This window comes from Mastigoproctus giganteus, chromosome 8, assembly GCF_048544385.1.
Source record: "Mastigoproctus giganteus isolate SK-2022 chromosome 8, ASM4854438v1, whole genome shotgun sequence".
In the NCBI taxonomy this organism is placed as follows: Eukaryota; Metazoa; Arthropoda; class Arachnida; order Uropygi; family Thelyphonidae; genus Mastigoproctus; species Mastigoproctus giganteus.
In genome coordinates, this window is record NC_143582.1 from 79,525,928 (window position 1) to 79,545,808 (window position 19,881).

General features: G+C 32.6%; 1 protein-coding gene across 2 annotated transcripts in view; it reads right to left on the bottom strand.

Annotated features, from left to right (window-relative positions):
* Positions 1–268: 268 nt before the first annotated feature.
* The window catches only part of LOC150081660 (LIM domain-binding protein 3-like), a 71,953-nt gene continuing 52,340 nt past the window's right edge, over positions 269–19,881 (bottom strand). The window contains exons 6-8 of one of the 2 annotated variants that reach the window (XM_090380582.1): positions 11,146–11,202; positions 5,717–6,009; positions 269–1,009 (exon numbers count right to left, since the gene is read on the bottom strand). In XM_090380582.1, coding sequence (XP_090236708.1) covers positions 5,727–6,009; positions 11,146–11,202 — 340 coding nt within the window. In that variant the 3' untranslated portion in view covers positions 269–1,009; positions 5,717–5,726. Of the gene's footprint in view, positions 1,010–3,576; positions 6,010–11,145; positions 11,203–19,881 lie in introns of those variants that run through there. The other variant, XM_090380583.1, reaches the window with a different exon arrangement.

The following is a 19,881-nucleotide window of genomic DNA, read 5'->3' on the forward strand; positions in this document are numbered from 1 at the left end:
TGTTTGCAATTTTTTTTTTTTTTGGAAGGTGGGGGACATGAAATTTATGAAATATTTTAAAGGGATACAAGGTATAAAAGTTTGGTAACTTATACCTTATGGAGGGAAAAAAAAAAAAAACTTTTTAGCTTAATTTATTAAACAGTATGAAGTGAGTTCTTTTCTAGAACTTGAATGATAACCTGTGGGTTAATTTCCAGTACTTATTAAAACAGCTAATTAAAATAACAATTAAAACAACTTGAAGATGGATGATAACTCCAAGGCAAATATTTTATATTTTATTTTATTTTTTCAATAAATTACTGTACAGTGTTCTATTTGCAGAGGCTCACTAACAATCCTATTATAGGAATAAAAAAAAATAACAGAAAACAGCAAACAAAAGTAACTCAACTGCCATTATCATCACAAAATTGATATGGCTTGCTATGGGTAAACAAGTCTTTTTATAGACATAGTCAGTGTACACATAAATCACATAATGGTCAAAATGAAACAGAAATTTAACTGAAATATCCTTTTTTCACAATGACAATAATTTGATTCACATTTTGTACTTTAAAAATTTTTTTTTCTAGTAACTAAAATTACAGCACAGGACTATTTCCAAATTGAATAATCATGATAGGAACCATATAAATGATTCACACCAAATCTTAGAAATTACAATATCACAACATAAATCAATTTTTAAACATTGTTCATACAAAAATTATCAACACTCTAATTGCCAAATTTGCAGCATTTCATAATTATATCTATTTACAACTTGTAAGTTAAAGATTTGAGTGAATAATAGCAGTAATCCACCAAATATTTGACAAAATTTACCATAAAGTCCACCGTGCTCTCTGACGTGTTAGAAGGCTGTGTAAACTTTGCCAATGTTTTGATAACTGCAGTTGGATGTCTGTACTTCATAACAGGGTTTAGATTAGACTTATTTCCATTTCAGGCAAACACTGCAGCTCTTATATACATCTTATCACTTTATGTTATTCTTAGCCTTAAAATATAATGAATAATATTACAAATATACACACTTAAAAATATAAGGTGAGCTAACATAAAATATATTAGGTTAGATTACCTTATTTTAGATTAGGTCAGGTTATTGGAATATATATAAAGTGTAATGTAGCTTTAACCTACCTAAGTTGGGATGAATTGCTTTAGTTTATCATATTTTTATTGCTAAATTATCATTCCTATATTCTGCTTTGTACTGTGTTCTGAAATAGCATTTTGGTACAATATTCAGTTGACTAATTTCATTTCACTAATTTCATTCCATGAATGAAATGTGTAAGGCCTGCAGTGTGATTGATATGAAATTAGTCAAATGAGTTTTTAAATATGAACATCAAACAAACTGTATTAGTGAAAAAGTTAGCAAAGCTTGTATGACCTTCTATCTAATCCTATGGAATGAAATATTAAAAGAAAGAAAGAGAGATTCGATGGGGCCATTCAGATAAATTTTACTGATTAGTTATTGTTTTTAACAAGTTTTGGAGAGTAGATTATAACATTGTGGAGTTTTGTAATAGTTGAGGTTATGAGGGTATCTAAAAATATAAATAATACTTTATTTCACGTAAAGTGACACAAACAGAAATTGAGTATTTTTAAAGAATGCTTATTTAACATGCACATACTTTTGGTGCATTCTTATTGTGTGTTTTTTATTTTAGTTTTGCTTTCCTTAAATATATTTGTCTCTTTTTTGCATTACTTTGCATGAAATAAATTTTTGAAAATGTACTTTTAGGTTACAATGTTATCCATTGTTTAATGATTAGCCTTGAAGATTGATAGTGGTCTTTTTAATCTCTATTTTTATAGAAAGGTAATACAAAAGGTGTGCTAGTTTTCAGATTCTAATGGCAAAAGGCTGCGATGAATTAATTCCTGTAGAATCAAAATGTTATTAAAGAATCTGTTCAAAGCTATTTCACTTTCATTTTCAAAGACATTCAGGTTATGGTCATTAGCTTAAGGGTGTACTTAATTATAGTTATTTAAATTATAGTGATATGAACAAAAACAAAATTAGCTTATTCCAGAAGTTTACATTGGCTGTTGTTTTTATCATTTAACAGAGGGGATAAAGTCTGTGTACTACAGATGAGCAACCTGCAACTCGTATTGTTAGATTATGCTAAAAATAGTAAAGTGATATAACTATATATGAAAATTATGTAGGTAGAAGAATATGGAATATGAAGAATAGAAAGAGTATCAGAACAGATTAATGCCATCAAAATAACGATTGAACATTACATTAGTCTGTATATAACCTTATTTTTTATTTTTTAAACTGGATAAATTGGAGAAATTGCATTCATCTGGAGCAATATTATGAATAAGATATAAAATAAAATAATGAATAGAAAATACCTGATATAATAGAAGTTTAATGGATAAGATAAAAATATAGAAGCTCTCTAGGAAATTATAAGAATAAATCCACATTTACTTAAATAGCTGATCAAATAGTAAATTATAAAATAGTAAACAAAACAGATTTGATCAAATAGTAAATCAAAATTTTGATTTACTATTTGATCAGCTATTTAAGTAAATGCAGATTTATTCTTATAATTTCCTAGAGAGCTTCTATATTTTTATCTTATCCATAAAACTTCTATTATATCAGGATTTTTCTATTCATTATTGGATTTATGAAACATTGGGTATTCTAAAATGTCTTCTAATTTACATCAAATATCCTTAAATACTGTAGTAACAGGATCCTTAAAAGGTCGGGCAGTTACGCTCCCGGTAAATCCCAAGTATTTATTTAATATGCTGTTTCTATGCTTTTGCTTTCTGCCTCTAAATTATTTTTATACCTCAAAATCTATTACAGCAATTTGAGGGAGATTGAGGTCTATTACTATCCTTATTCCTCTTCCTATTCACCTTAATTTAGGCATAAGTTTTCCTTTTCACTACATGAATAAACTGCACTAATTAAGTTGGTACTCACATTTATTATTCTTGATTCATTTCCATTATTTTTTTATAATTAATTTTCACTGCTATCTGTCGGCCTAGCTGTTATTCTGCCAGTTTTCTGATAAATTTAATGTATATTAAAGTAATTAAACTAAATTTATAATATATTCAAAATAAATTCTCAGCATATTTAAGCATAAAAAACTGGCAAACAGAAACAAATAGCCTCAGCTAATTATTGATGGGATATATTGAGTTGAACCCTAGTTAACATTCCATTCAATGTATCCAAATATTTATAATTAGCTACATCACTTTAATTTTACTATTTTATTTTATTTTATTATATTCTATGTGTTTATTTATAGGCTACAACAAAGAAGTCCAACTTAGGTTACCTTACCTAAATACTTGGTCCTTTGGCATCATGGGTATAGTTTTCACCCCTAATACTTATATTCTAAATTCTTTTTAAATTGCTCCAGTTGAATTCAATTTCTCCAACTTATCCAGTTTGTATTAAGTTTAAAAAATAAAAAAAAATAATGTTTTTTTTATATATATATATATATATATATATATATATATATATATATATATATATATATATATAAAACCTTATTTAAATAGTTTTAGGATCATAGATAGACATACAGGGTGTTTTATAACATGTGGGCCATACTTTCACAATTAATTTAGGACCTAACAACAAAAAAGTTCATATGGATGTATGCCTGAAATAACTTTTTCCAGGTTTTAGCCCATTTTTATGTTCCAAAAATTATTTGGTAAAAAATGGTAACAGTGTAGATAAGTATAAAAATTAATTACTGTCCCTGTGTGCATAGTTTCAATTTATTTTGAAATGGTATTTTTACTGTTTGCAATCATAACTTCTTACTGTAAAAGGTTACAGTAAGAAGATTTTACAGTAACTTCTTACTGTAAAATTAGTTCTGAAAAGTTTTTTTTGCTTAAGTGATAGTGTGTATTTGAAGTAAGAATAGAGGCTGCTTAAGACGGAGAAATGATAAACATGCATCACATGAATGTACTTTTCCAAGTGTGATGGGACTACTGTAAGATATCTGTATGTGGAAAGGTTTCTGAATTGTTGTCTGCCAGATAAGATGACCCTTCAAAGAATAGACAAGCATCCTACAGATACAAGATCATTCAACAAATGATTTTCAAATAGTGGAAGACCAATCAGCACTGGAACTATTAGGTTGGATGAGTAGGCCTTCGATGGCATGGAGAAAAATCCTGGTGACAGCACCCTAAGGATAGTAGCAGCAGAGGGTGTTGTACATGTGAAAAATTTTATGGAAACAGCTTTATTTGTATGACATTTAAAGATTACTATGCTTTACTAAAGCTGAAGCTTTCTTCAACAGTGTGCTTGCAATCTACTTTTTCTACCTCCATGTTGTTTTCTAATGGTTTTACAAGAAAAACTATTAGAAAACAACAAAGAAATGGAGTAATCTATTTTCACTGAACTCACGACTGGACAGTAGAGAATTTTCCTGTCATCTATTCAAAACACCAGCAACTATTTAGTATTAATGTATAGGTAGGAATTATTGGCAAATGCTTGATTAGCTCTTGCTGTCTGATATCATATGTGGTTTATACATGCCTCATTTTAATCTAGTTGACAGAGACTATTTTCGATGAGTATTTTCCTGATAAATAGATATGCTATGGAGGCTCTCTTGCATGGCCTACTCGCTCCCTCGACCTGAATCCACTCAAATTTTATCTGTGGTAATCTTAAATCTATCATTTACATAACACCAATCTAATGACATTAAAATGCTTTGCCAACATGTAGAATAACAATGCCAATAAATCTGAACAGTTGCTGGAATTTTTGGACATGCCACACAGTCCATAATGAAGTATGTTATTATTGTTATTTTATTATTATATATGACATTATTACTATTATTGTCATTTTGAGCACCTCTTTAAAGGTAAAGTGGATAATCATTGGAACACAAAATAGGCTGTAGCTCTGAAAAATAGTGAGTTTGGGCATATGTTCAAAATTTTTTCATTATTTTCAGGTGCTGAATCGATCTTGAAAGTATGGCTCACATATTACAAAATACACTATATGTATAATACACATGCCAAATTAATTTATTCAGTTAATGAAATCAGGATTGAGCTAGAGTGTGGGTTGTGTATCCTATTGCAAATACAATTAATGATAAGAATCAGTAATTTTTAAAATGTCATCTGTCAATGCTTTTGTCTGTAATGGCAGTCTTTTTCTAACTGAGGCCAGTAACATAATACCTTCCTCAATAACCAAACTGTGTTTCTATAGCAGATAGTTTGCTTTTAGTGTTTTGATATTTGATATACAATGATGCAAGTGAAGGATATTTTTATTTTCTTGGGGAGTGAGAAATGTCAGAATATTTTCCAAAAGATTATCCTTGATGGTCAACTGAAAATTGTATGTATCATAGTATTTTGTAATCTACTAATGGTTATTTTAAGTTAATACTAGAGCTCTTTAATTTCAAAAAAAAGCCATAATGTAGTAGACAGAAAACAAAATATCACTTTTATGTAACAGTTTTGAAATGATGAATTGCATTCATTTTTGCTTCATTATTCATCTCATTCATATTAATTAGTTCACACATTTGCATATTGCTGTTGTCGGGAGCTGTGTATAGGTGACCAGTATTTGAGTGGCTTAATTATGTAAATATTGATTGAATTCAGTAAATACCTGATTTTCTTTAAAATTCTGTAAGTCCTGTTAAGCTTGTCATTAAGGTTCTGAAACTACCAGATTGGTGGATCTTCTCTTTAGAGATTCCAAAGAGATTAACATCTGCCTCTTGATATTCTGGAACATTGTAGACTTGATTTTGTACAGCTGCATGTTCTTTACGATTCGATTTCTGAAATTGTTTCCATTCTTCTTCTTGAATTAACTGATATGTTGGAGACATTGACAGTCTTGCAGGTGACTGCACATCTCTCACTGACGTCTGCTCACAAGCTGAGGAACTACGACTACTGTGACAGGAGGAATATATAAGTATTAGACATTATCAGTTTCTTATATATGTTTGGCTATGAAGTAAAATGGATATGCTGTTTTCTTAGTAATCCATAATATGACCAAAATTAAATATAAGGATTATTCATTAATGCTAGTGGGAAATATTCAACTTAAGTGCATTTACTCAACATACATTCCATTTAGTATTAAAGAAGAAAAAGTTATGCAGATTATTAATTTTGGGAATATGTATGTCATTTGTATTTTCATAAACTGGATAACACTGTTGATAAAAATAATATACAGTATGTTTCCATCCAAAATTTTAGTTCATTCAGTTTACCTGTCTGCTACCCAGACAGGTAAAACATGACTGAGTTAGTTGGTCTCAGACGAGGATAGCATGGTTTTTCTCCCGGAAACTTGCATTTTTGTCCAGCAAACAGAAAATCGACCACAGAACATGCAATTTACAGACAATATACATGGAGCAAGATGGCAATAGTTGCTGATTCTCTTAAAGCCCTACAACAACAACAACAACTCTGTTGGAGCAGTGCCTTTTATTTAGATTAGTGCAATCAAGCCAGTTCATGCCAAAGTGCTTCCACAATATGAAATCGATGTACTAAGTAGCAAACCCAGTTTGCTAATAGCTGTGCAGAGAAAGAGGCTCTTGCCTTAGACTTAACTATCTCTCATCTTTGCTAATAAAATTGTCTTTGGTTTGTCTGGAGTGTTACTGATAGGTGACTTGTCTAGGATAATAAGCCTTGTTCTTTGTAATTTGCAATCATTTCATTATACTTGTATGTGCAAAAGTAATTAGCAATGTCTTTTATTAAAAAGCCAAAGAAATGTAAGACATATACTGTTTTAGAAGAACAAAAAAACCAGCAGTATTAGTGTAATTGTACAGATAAAGGAATAATAGGGCTAAAAAATGGGCCATTTTCAACTGCCACAAGTAGCAGTAATCAGTGATTCCAAGCTTTTATAATAAAAAATAAAAAAAAATGCCAGATCAAAAGCAAGTTTGCTTTCAGTGCCAGAATTTGAAGGTGATTACAGGATACAACCTTGGTCACCTCCGGAACAATCTGAAAGCATGCAAGATTCCTTTGAAAACCTGTCTGACTTATTGATAATATGCCTGTTATGGTAGGCCTAAAAACTGGAGTAGCAAAGATATGGAAAGAAGAGAAGGAACACTTCGTGATAATAGGCTGTCCTTATCCTAATTTTTATCTAGAAAGAAGTGCTAAAAGGAAAGATAGATTTAAATAATTTCAATTGATGCATTTATGTACATGTCTTTTGTCAGAAATGGCAACCTTTGACAAGTCTTATTTATAGAAGGGTCTAGAAATGGTGAAAAAACCATACAAGCACTTTTCAGAGTTAGCAAATTAAACAGGTGATCGCTAGTGAGTGGCTGATTCATGTTCAAATCCAGTTCATAAACCAAAAGGTTTGAAAGAAGAAAAATTGATGAACTCAAGAAAAAGAACTGAATCCTCAACTTCTGGTGAAAACAATCCTAAATAAGCCATGCAAGCATAGTCATGTTATCCTCACTCATGGAGGATAAGTATGATAGAAAGGCTGGTCATGTTCTTCTTTTCTTGCTTGAATAAAGCAGTTTGCTTGTTTCTTTTAAGTCATTCCAACATGATGTAATCTGGATACAGCTCTTCAATTTGACATAATTCACATCCATGCACTACACAACATATCTAGGAGGTCATTACTCCTAGATATGTACAAATTTATCTTTTCGAAAGTCAGAATGTGGCAACTGTGTTATTGCATGAACGGAGACAGCAGACCATGACAAAATGATGTTCCCTGTATTATTTTTGTTCTTACTATACAATCCAAAAAAGTAAAACCATGTTTAGTTCTGTATATTTAGGTTTTGTACTTCAAATAGCATGGCAAATACGAGGCTTGATAAAATTGATACATTCTCTTACATGTGTAGTGAGCTATTTAAAAATAATAATAAAATAAAAATCACAGAATTACTTAAAAGTCATATTGTGTGGGTGAAAAATGGCAACTTAAGGGCTCCACACAAAATTTGCTAGCCTTGTATTAGACGGTTGAGGAAATGGAGACGCGGTAACAAAAAAAGTCTGGTGCACCCAACTAAAATTCTGTTACCTCCACTTCATATAAAATTAGGGCTACATAAGCATCTCTTTAACTTTAGACAAGGGATGATAATTGCTTTTTAAGTATCTTTGCAGTTAATTTCCAAGTTTATCTAATGTGAAAATAAAAGAAGGCATTTTCTTTGCTAAAGACAAGAAAATTGATTTCAGATGAACAATTTGAAGGAATGATGATTGCTTTGAAAAAAGATATCCTCAAAAATATTGTTCCCAACTTAGGGAAAAAGATACTTTTTTCCTGAAAAATGTTGGTTCCAGAAAAAAGGAAGATAGTAAGCGATTCCAGCAATATATTGGAGAGAAAGTGAATTGTAAAGATTACTATTGGTCTTTGAAAAATTACCAAAATATTCATTTTAGGTCAAAAGACCTGGAAATAAATTCTTTTGGGCGGGAGCGGATTAAGGTCGATTGAGGCCCTGGGCGCAGAAGAAAATATTGGGCCCCTTAAAAAAAAGTGAGAGACGGAAAATAAAAATACATGTTAACCATTTTTTTAAATAAATAAAAAATATGTACTATTAATGTTTTATTTCCAATAAAATTTGAATATAATATATGTATAATATAATTAATAATAGCATAATAATAATCACAAAGTTTTGAACTAATAGTTGAACATATTAGTTGAACTAATATGTTCAACTAATTTGTTGGGGTTTTGCGTGGACCCTTAAGAAGTCGGGGCCCAGGGAGCGCCCGCCGTTAAATCCGCCTCTCGTTTTGAGTCTGTTCTGGTAAATCTGCATAAATGTTCAATTTTGTATTAATATTCTTCTGTTTTTATCCCTTAAGTTCTCAAATTTTTATTTTCAGATAAATTACAAGCTATTAAATAATACGTATAAAATCTATTTGAGTACCACTTGATTCCGTGCAGTGGGCGTGGTCGTAGAATGGAGTGATTGTATGGTCGAGTTCTGTGATTGGGTGATTATTGTGAATGCGTTTTGTTTCTGATTGTTTTGTGTCGTCGAGGAAGGGGGTGCTTAGCTTAGGTAGGGTGTTTAACCCATCCTGCTGTTTTAAAATCGGAAAACGAATTGCCGATTTTAAAACAGCGGCAAGTGGGGGGGGGGATAAACACCCCAGACAGGGTCCGCAGGGAAACAGTGAGTGGCACCAACCAATCACTGCCTTCTCCCTGATTTTTAGTCGAAGTATGGAGTGGTACCCAAGATCTGAATTTTAACCAAAACCTATTTTCTTCTTTTTCTTTAACTCTACTTATGCGTAAAATCCGCATGTGATATAAAAATAGATGTTAATTTTTAAATCAGCATAATTTAGGGAAGGTAACATATAATGAAAATTCTATTCTACAAATTTTTGCAGGCCTCTATAACAATTCGCTAACAAATTTCTTTAAATAATGTTTTGAAAAAAAAAAAAAAAAAAAAAAAGTGGGAAATAAAATGCAGCAGTAAAAAAGTACAAAAAGTCCATAATAGCTAACACCAAAATTGCAAAATAAATAATTTAAAATAACAAAAACAGATTGAGGTAAAAGGAAAGAAATAAGCGCGTGCTATTAATCAAGTGCTATTAATGAAAGTTTCAAAAGAGAGTACTGTATTTCAAAAAATTAATCGCTTAAAAAATTGCTGTATTGGGCCAGTAAGAATGGAACTATAAATTATGGAAATATGAATTACTGAGTTAGCTAATTATATGAAAATGAGTTTGATACTAAATTAATTTGTGTGCTAATCATGATTAAAGATATCTCCCATCCAATTCCAGATGATCTAAAAAGGAGGATTTTGAATGCATTTGAATGCCCAAAATGTTTTTCCTTATTTAACCATTGTAGCATATGATTTTATAACTATATGAAATAAATAAAAGGAAAGATAAGGAAAAATAAAATTGATTGATTTACAACTGCATAACTTCTGTTGTGCAGTTGCTAACTCTGATAAATATCAACTTTTTTTTTTTTTTTTTGCTGAAAATGTGCTAGTTACACAACCAAGTTTTACATAAATTTGCGTAATACACAGGAGGTTTAAGTGACATAGGTGAATACCAAACACGAGACTGTCTTTGGGGCAGCTGCTATTCAAATTTATTCTCTTAAACTGTACTCCCTGCTTTTTTGTAATGAATCAAGACGTAGTAGTCTCAGATCTTTTCCATACAGTAAAAGAACCTTTTTTGGCCCCCTACTGAATACACATGCATAACAGTTTGTAAACTAGCACTACATAATAGTTATGTAGATAAATACACATGTCTACTGTATTTATGAGCAAATTTACTTCACTTTCGCAACGAATATGGGAATTTAAGATTTCAAAGTAATATAACAAATCCATGCATTTTCACCCCTCACAAAAATCCTTAATCATGATGAAATGATCAGTTGGTTTTTTTAAATAAATACAGAAGTAAATTCAGTTTAGTTTGCCATTAGAATATTTGCAATGCCAGTAGTTTACATTTTATTTGATACCGTGAAACAGTTAACTTAAAAAAAAAAAAAGGTTATATTCCAGTTTATGGGTACACCTCCGGAGGAAGTGGCGCCTTTTGCTTCAATCCGTCCCGAATTACTGGCGTAACATAACCTTTTTTTCAATAGCCAAAAATGAAAGTCTATTAAAAAAACCACACTTATTTTGGTTGAATCTGTCCCCAATTTGGCCATGCCCGCAACGCGGCGACAAGGTGTACACATAATCTGGAGTTCAGCCTTAAAAAAAAAAAAAAAAAAAAAAATTATGAACACAACATTAATTCATGCTGCTGGATATATGCTATTATAGGCTACACTGAAGTCATTCTAAGCAAGCTGTAAGCTGAAGTTTTTCGTATAACATCTGATGTTGAAGAGGATGTGAAATAAAAATGAACAGGCAGCATAGCAGAATTTTGTATGACAATATCGTTCTAAAATGCCATTCCAAAATGCATAAAGATGAACAGGCAAGAACAAAGCGAAGTTCGTGCTACTATGGGAATGCTACCAACCTGAGTGTTGAAGCAGCACTTGCGATCACGTCCTTCAAGGCATCTCGAAATGATGCACTGTGAAAAAGGAAGAACGATTCATTTTACCACCTGCATTTCATAGACAAGTCTGATATTTTAAACATTTTGAAGCATATGTAATTTATGCAGAATAAGGAATATTTAGTTATTTAGTAAAATTATTTAGTGACCGAGTTTATGTGAATGGTAAACCCAGGAGCATCTACAGAAAATTTTCTAGTGTGGAGATAAAGAAATACCAGCACCTGTATTTCCAAAGAAATGTTCAAAGTTTAAGTTTCGCACAGGCCTATTTGTATCCAATTTGGTGGTAACTGCCAAATAAAATTTGCAGTATTAAAAAAAATAATAATAATAAAATTATTTTATCGTGCATTGACAGGGAATTCGATGTATGGAGATTTAATCAAAGTCTTATAACCAGATTACCTTTCAGTGTCTTGTTTGTTTTAATTCAGTGGTCTTGAAAGCTGTTTATATTTTCTCGCCTTATATTTTTAGCTTGCTGTTCGAAAGGAATCTGGCCTATGAAATCAGTATGTCTCTGACAGTGTTTTTATTTCTCCCTTCAATGTGTTCTGTGTTTAGAGTTGGATCCAAATCAAATTTATAGTGTACGGGAAGAGATACAGCTGCTTAACGGAGATAATTTTATTACCATTTCTTATATTAATATTTCATTATAATTAAAATATCCTGTGCATACGAATTATGCATGTACACAATTGTATGTTGTCCACCACATTCCAGTCATGACTTTCACACACCATTTTACTCAATCACTTTTATGAGTATTCATGGTATTGAACGAATTATCAACGTTGATTCAACGTAGTACTAAGAAGTAGCAGAGAAATATCAAGGGTTATATGAATATCATAGTATCTAAAAAGAATACACGCTTACCATTTTTCTTTCTTTTATCAAGTCAGAGAAACATAAAATTCATATTATTTAAAGCAGAAGTTTAATTTCTTAATTATGCATCACTTAAGTGCTTAAGGTTTTGATTTAGTCTGTGTAGATTTACTTCCTTTGTCTTTATGAACAGGGAAAAAAAAATGCAGTCAGTATATGTGAATTTGACTGCAGTCAGTATATGTGAATGCATTTAAACTGCATGTCCGAAATATGATTTGAGCAATGGAGGAGAAATTGCTCTTCACGCCACTTTAGCTACAAAAAATCTCATAAAACTGTTTTATTGCAGCTGAAACAAATTTGTGCTGAATTGTTCGTGTACAGCAGAATATTTGGTTATGCAAATTTTTCTAGGTATTTTACTAAAGCTAGCAAAAACAAAACTGGCAAAATCGACATTGTTTTATGACAACTGTCCTTATATTTTGGATTAACTTTGCAAATAGCACAGCACAAACCAAATTCTTTTTGGCCCAAATCCGATGGCAAAAACGTTTACGTCATGCAAGATATCGAAAATGATCATTACAGTCTCTGTAACATGCTCATATGCGAAGAACGCAAGGAAGCAAGCTAGTAGAGCATCGGAAAAAAAAAAAAAAAAACACCCTACCCACCTTATCTGTACATCCCATCTAATAATATGTCTTTTTCTACCCTAAATTTATTCAAACTACACACTTCTACACCACATGGTAGTTTGTGTCAACAATCAATTACTCTCTAGCTAAAAGCAAATTTTCGTGCGTATTCCTACAGCCACCCTCTTTCAATTTATGTTCCCTTGTGTCTGTTTTCTGAGAAAGAGTAAGAATACCCATTAAATTTGCTCAATCCATTTAAAAGCCTCATACATTTCAATCACGTTTCCTCGCAATTTGCTCAATCCATTTTTCCAAGCTTAAGGGAAGTCATGTTTAACTAACATGATAAGCTATTGCGACACAGTTACTCATGAACTGGATTTAGGGAACAATTTCGACACTTTATTTGGAATTTAGCAAGGCATTTGTCGTAGTCCCTCATGAGGTTACTGTGTAAGCTGGAACATGGGGTTAGTGGCAAGTTTCTAAGATGGATAGCAGGATGGGTGCAGGATAGAAGGCAGAGGGTTGTTATTAATGGATATTCTTCAGATTAGTATAACGTCAGAAGTGGGTCTCCCAAGGATCGGCTCTTGGACCACATTTTTGATTGTTTCTGGTTTTCATAAACGACATCGAAGAAGAAGAGATAGTGGACATAATGTCAAAATTTGCGGATGATATAAAGATTGGGAGCGTCCTTAATGATTAGTGCTGAGCAGCGATCCTTTAAGATTACTTGAACAGGCTTAAAGAACAGTCATATAATTGGCAGCTGTGTTTTAATGCAACGAATGAAAGATCTTTCACTTGGGAAACAGCAACCCCAAAATAACTTGGGGTTGAATTAAAAACAATAGAAAGAGATCTAGCAGTAATGATACGAGCAGTTAAGAAGTTCCCCGAGCGGTGTAAACACGCAGCCAAGAAAGACCATGGTGTCCTGTCGATGATTTATTGAAGGTATGTAAAACAGTGTCGACAAATGCTCTGCAAGTAATTGCAGGAGCTCTCCCGTTGGATTTGGTGGTGTTATACAGCGCTTTCAGTTATTTTTTGCGTAAAGGAACGCAGATATCTTTTATGGGCATTACAAATGATCTGACTGTTGGAATTAAACAGAAGAAAAAAATTATTACTCAGAAACTGAATGAAATTTGGCAAACTCGATGGGACTGCAGCCTGACTTGGAGAACAACTTATCTATTTATTTCGAATGTGGGGTTTAATTGCAATAATAAATTAAATAAATTGTTCTATCTTTCTGTGGAGGCCTCGTACTTGATTACTGGGCATGGATCTCTAAGAAGTAAGCTGTTCCAATTTGGCCTAGTGGATCATCAATTTTGTGTTTGCGGTCGGTGTGAAACTTGGGATCATATTTGATATGATTGCCCGTTATACGATGAATTCCCGGGGGCACTGATAAATCTGCAGTTGGAAGACAGTAGGGGCTCTGAGTATGTTTTGCTGTCCTCTGAAGAATATTGTAGAAGGGTCTTTAGTAAGAGGAGATTGGTTCCAGTTAATGATGCTATATAATTTAGCTGTACACTTTTGGAAGGGGGGATTTTATTATTAATTCATTTTTTTATTATTATTTTTTTATTTTGCTGGCTCTTGATTGATCAGAGTAGATTTGGAGCGGGATTACATCATATACCAGTTTTGTGTATCTCTGGTGGCTGTTTTTTTTTTCGTGCTTCCAGGTGTGGGCAGCCAGTGTGGGAATGTGGGCACCCACCAGTATTGCACTATCTCTGGTGGGTGCGTGATTTTTAGTGCAATAAGTACAGAAAATATTAGAACTAAGTACAGCTCCACGTGCCGGGCACGGGCACCAGGTAGCCGACACTTATGTGGTGTCTGCTCCCTGGTGGCAGAGTGACCTGTTACTAACAGCATAAACAACACATTACACTAACTTACATTATACTGTTGGCCTATTTGTAGTAGTACTATGTGGATACAAAATTATAGGTGAAGATAGACGTGTGTCTCCGACTGTTTGTATATACAGTACAATACTTGGGGAACAGCAACCCCAAAATAACTTATATACTTGGGTTGAATTAAAAACAACAGAGGAAGAAAGGGATCCGGCAATAATGATACGAGCAGTTAAGAAGTTACCGAGCGGTGTAAACACGCGGCCAAGAGAGATCATGGTGTCCTGTCGATGATTTATCGAACTAAAGCTTGTGAAAACAAGGGGGTTCCATTGTCTCACTGTATAAGGCATTGTAATACCCCCACTTGGAATACTGTGGGCAAGTATGGCGACCTCATCTATAAAAAGGACATTGAGTTTCTCGAAAGAGTCCAAAGATGGGCAACTCTCATGATGAGATCGGCAAATGATGGCCGTATGAGAAAAGACTTCGATTATGTGGGCTACAGAGCTTAGCAACCAGGCACCTTAGTTAGTGAGGGACTTGATTGAGATTTATAAGGCTCTTTGACTGGTTGGTAAAATGAATAATAAATTAAATAATAAGTGAAGTTTAGACTACATTGTAGAAAGTTTTCTTTTAATCCCTCTGGAAATGACATCAATCGGATGCCAGTAAGAAAACAGTTACAATTAGAGCATACCTTAAGTTTTTAGATAACTAGTTGCTCTCTTGTTTATAAAACAAATTTCTCTTCTGGTTCTGCTGTCACTCATAATTGCGAAAACATGTCATGTTGATTATACATAGCCCAGATAGAATGAATGTGTTCCTTGTTTAGGAGAGTGCGTCATCTGATTATCTTTTTTTTTTTCTTCTTAAAGTTATTGCATTGGCTATCAGATAAGCTTATGAAATGAATTATGGGTTTATATGAAACATACTATATAAAATATATACACTAGTGGCCAAAAGTGAGGAAACTTTTGAAAAAATTGAATTTTTCTACATTTAAGTTAAAATTTAAAATAATGTCAAGATTTTAACCACTAATATTTATGACGATGTTATAGATCTTTTTTGTTCGAAAGCTAATGCAATAAATTTCATTCAAATCCGATGAAATGAAAAAGGTTATGCTGTGAAATGTAATTACCGACAAACAAACTGATTTCAGAATCTTGGGCAAATATTTGCAATTATAGAAATGACCAATGACTGAAGATTTTTGAGGCACCCATCAGAGTGCATCTTCGATGACTCTGATTGGTACATGTGCAACAATATGCTGCACAGTATAAATAGCTGATTATGCAGTGATTATAACAATTTCTTCTGGTGTGAAGAAAGTGAAGCGCCGTGTAGTTATTGAACATTGTTTAGGTCAAATTCAACTTAAATTTTGTGAGATGAAGATTATGATATCTGTAAGACGGAACCGGTCAAAGTCTAAAGCCATTACTTTGCACAATGAGGACTACACGTAGGAACAGATTGCAAAACTACTTGGTGAGGGTGCAACAAAGCCTGGAGTCCAGAAGCTGTGCACGCAGTATATGAATACAACCATCTCAACCAAGCAGAGAACGAGCCGGGAAAGATGTACTTCTTTGCAGGATGACAGAAGAATTTCAAGGCTTCCAAATTCAGAAAGAAGAATAAAATCAGAAATAATAAGTATCCTGTTGACCTCTGACTTGAGTGTGAGTGAAAGGACAATCCGACGTAGGGTTTTTGATAATGGAATTAAAGCTAGAATTCCAAGGAAAACAGCCATTCTTGACTTTAAAGCAAAGGCAGATGAAAGTGACTTGAGCCAAAGAGCATGTTAATTGGACTTCTGAACAATGGACAGTCCGTGCTGGGCAATAATGAGACTAACATTTCATTATTCGGCAGTAATGGAATCAGATATATCAGAAGGATTTGATGCCAGGGTACTTCAGTGCAATGAAACACACAGAGTACAGTATTATGATATGGGGAACACATCATACATGTCGTATGATGGATTTGGCAGAATTGAAGTGTTGTAGGGTACAATCAATGCAAGAAAGTACATTGAACATATCCTTGAAAGAAAGCTACTTCAGCCTGCTGACTACATTTTACCTGATACAAGTAACATCATTTTACAACAAAATGGAACACCATGTCACACGGCAAAGATATGCAAAGAGCGGTTTGATAACCATAATATTCAAGTAACGGAATGGCCTGGAAATAGTCCAGACTTCAATCCAATCGAAAATTTGTGGCCCAGGTTAAAACGGCTTGTGAGTGCTTCTCAGCCAAGCAATAAACGAGAACTAACAGAATTTATTTGTCAGTCATGGTTCCATGTAATCACAAAAGAACTGGAGAAATTGGTAGACTCCATTGCTCGAAGATGGCAGGCAATAATCAGGAGTAAATGGTATCCAACAAAATACTGAGTGTGATGCTACTGCAAGGACACTACAAGTTATAGATTTAAGTTACACTAAGACTTTATAATTCTTTATGAATTGTTTATTGTATTCAGAATATTGTTTTTTGAATATTGTTTATTGTATTCAGTATAGAATAAAGTAAATTTAGAAATAGCATATACCTTCATGTGTTTTTTCTTGAAAAGCTTCCTCCTACTTGCCATGAAATCATAAAAACAGGCTATGTTTTTAAAAGTTTCCACGCTTTTGGCAACTGGTGTATTGTGATTTATTGTAATGATGGTTGGATTACTGTGAAACATTTTTCCAGCATATTTAATATTTCAGTGACCCTTATATGAAGTCCTTGTGTCTTCTAATTAGTAAATATTGATTCTGATTTAAAATCATCACTATCTTTTAGAGATGGAATCTCTTAATAAAGTAATCGGAATTAGAACAATTCTCACACGCATTTTTTTTTTTTTTTTGCCCGCTTATTGCAACTTTGTTCTTCACTTGCTCAGTACAAGTCTTTCAGTTGAGTTATATTTTTTGCTTTGATGATTTTAAAGCTAAAGTAATTGACAACTAATTATCAGTAAACTAACTGGAAAAAATAATGAGATCTTATATATGAATTAGGCATTTCTTTTGAACCGAAAGGAGTTAGTTTTTAAAAGCTTAACACCATGAAAGTATGGCATTGTATCATTGTTGTTTAAAAAAGGAATTCTCTTTTGGTATATAAACAATTTTTTTTGCTATATGAAAAAATTACTAGGTTTTATAATCATTTTCCAATAAAAGAAGGATTTTTTAGACAATTCAGTAACATTCCAGAAATTAAATTAAATAAGTGTACCCCGTACACAATGATCAGATAATATCACGATGTATTTAAAAGAGGTAAATGTAATGCAATTAAACCTGAGCAGTAGGATGATTGGTCAATTGTGTTAACATAACTATGTTTAAAGTTGACGTAACATCTAACATTGGAACTAAAACAGACACATCGACCTTGTGAACTGCACTTCAAGAGCCAAGAATGATTACCTTGTGGGTTAACTATATTTAACCACCCCTCAAGGACTAAGAAATCTTCAGGGGAGGTAAAATAAAAAAAAAATAAAAAAATGACCCTCATATACTGGTATAGTTATCCTAAAATGAAAACTATATTTGTAGAAAATTCATTTTCATAATAGAAATGATTTCTAAATTTCCTGTACGAATTTTCCAGACGAACTGAACGTTAGTTTTTTTTTTTTAGTTTGTCATGTTTAGAAATAGTTGTTCGGTGTGGGGGAAGAGAGATTCTTCACGAATTTCTTATGAAGTCTAATAATTAATTTATTACATTTCATCTTTTATTTCAAACCATGTGATTCAAATTCATGGCAAATGATAAGACAATTCGTTGGGATAATTTATTACTGGCAATTTTTACATCTAGTTTCTATGCAACATTTCACTAAAATTGTAGGGTACCGCAAATGGTTCAAACCACATTTTTATCGTTTATGCACAGTAGACCACAACACATGTAGGACAGACAGAAGCAAACATATAAGGTGAGTAAGCAGATCCAGTTAGCATGGCACTGTTCAGGTCAAGTTTAATTTACCACCTAATAGCAGGGCAAGAAGGGTAAAACACAAGCAGAATTAATAATTAGCAAATAAATGCAATGGCAAGAAACTTACATGTCACATTATTTATATAAATATACAGTATAAAAACCATAAGGAGAAGGAAATCGAAAGAATATTAACTAAAATTAATTCTGTTGGACGTTAGTTTGCCTAAAAAGTAATATTTAAAGTGTTTGAAGGCAGAAAATGTGATACGTGCAACTTTTTTTTTTTTTTTTTAACTTGGATGACCACTGCGAGTCATTTATCTGGGTAAACTGGCTTGACTGACTCTTGATCAAAATCGATAGTACATTGCATTATTGTAATGTAGATCGTTAAGATGTTATATTGCTCACTCGACATTCATTAACAGGGTTATCCAATTAAAATGCAACAATAATATTGCGATTTTATTAAAAGCAAACAGAATATTTGAAACTATTACAAAACGTTGTAGTATCCGCCATCGTCGTATGCACTCATTTTATGTAACTCTACTATTTGATGTAACTAAGAATACGTTCATGAATGGTGTAAATAATTTTCAGTATTACTTTGTGCTATTGCCGAATGCCTGTTGGCATTGCAAAAATGATTTGGATGCAGAGTAATGTTCCAAAATTAACACACGTTCTTCCCTTTGAGAAGAACGTGTTACACACCATGCTGGTAATACCATACCGCTGCTCCTCAAATGTTACTGCTGTAACAATGAAACAGCCTTTCTGCCACATGCCTAAAATATCTTGCCTCATACTCAATGGCATCATGTACTCCGTTGCCAAAGCTGTCTTGGTGTACATATCGTTCCCTAACAGGTTAGGCCATAGAATAGTACTGAGCAGTCCATCTTGTTGACAGACCAATAAAATGCTCTGTTTTCTTATGCGAAAGCTATTTCTAACCGTATACATCCTACTTTTTTTTTTAATTTAGAAACTCATCAAATTAAAAAAATACATTAAATAATTTGGATATAATCTGTATGAAAATGAGCTGCATGAGTTTTTGAGATGAGTATAGACCACTCAGGCTCTAAAAAATTATATTTTATCGTCATTTATGTGGCTGTGATCTTTAATGAGCTCGTTCCTCCAGATATCCTCCTGATTGGTGTGTGTGTGTGAGTGCATGTAGAAAGTCGGAGATGGGTAACGTGTATCCTACTTCTATGTCTTCTATTTTTTGCTGTTAACATAAGAACAGACAGATCTGGAATTCTAAGTAATTTTTTTAAGTTCATGGACTGGATTTTCTTACTGTTGAG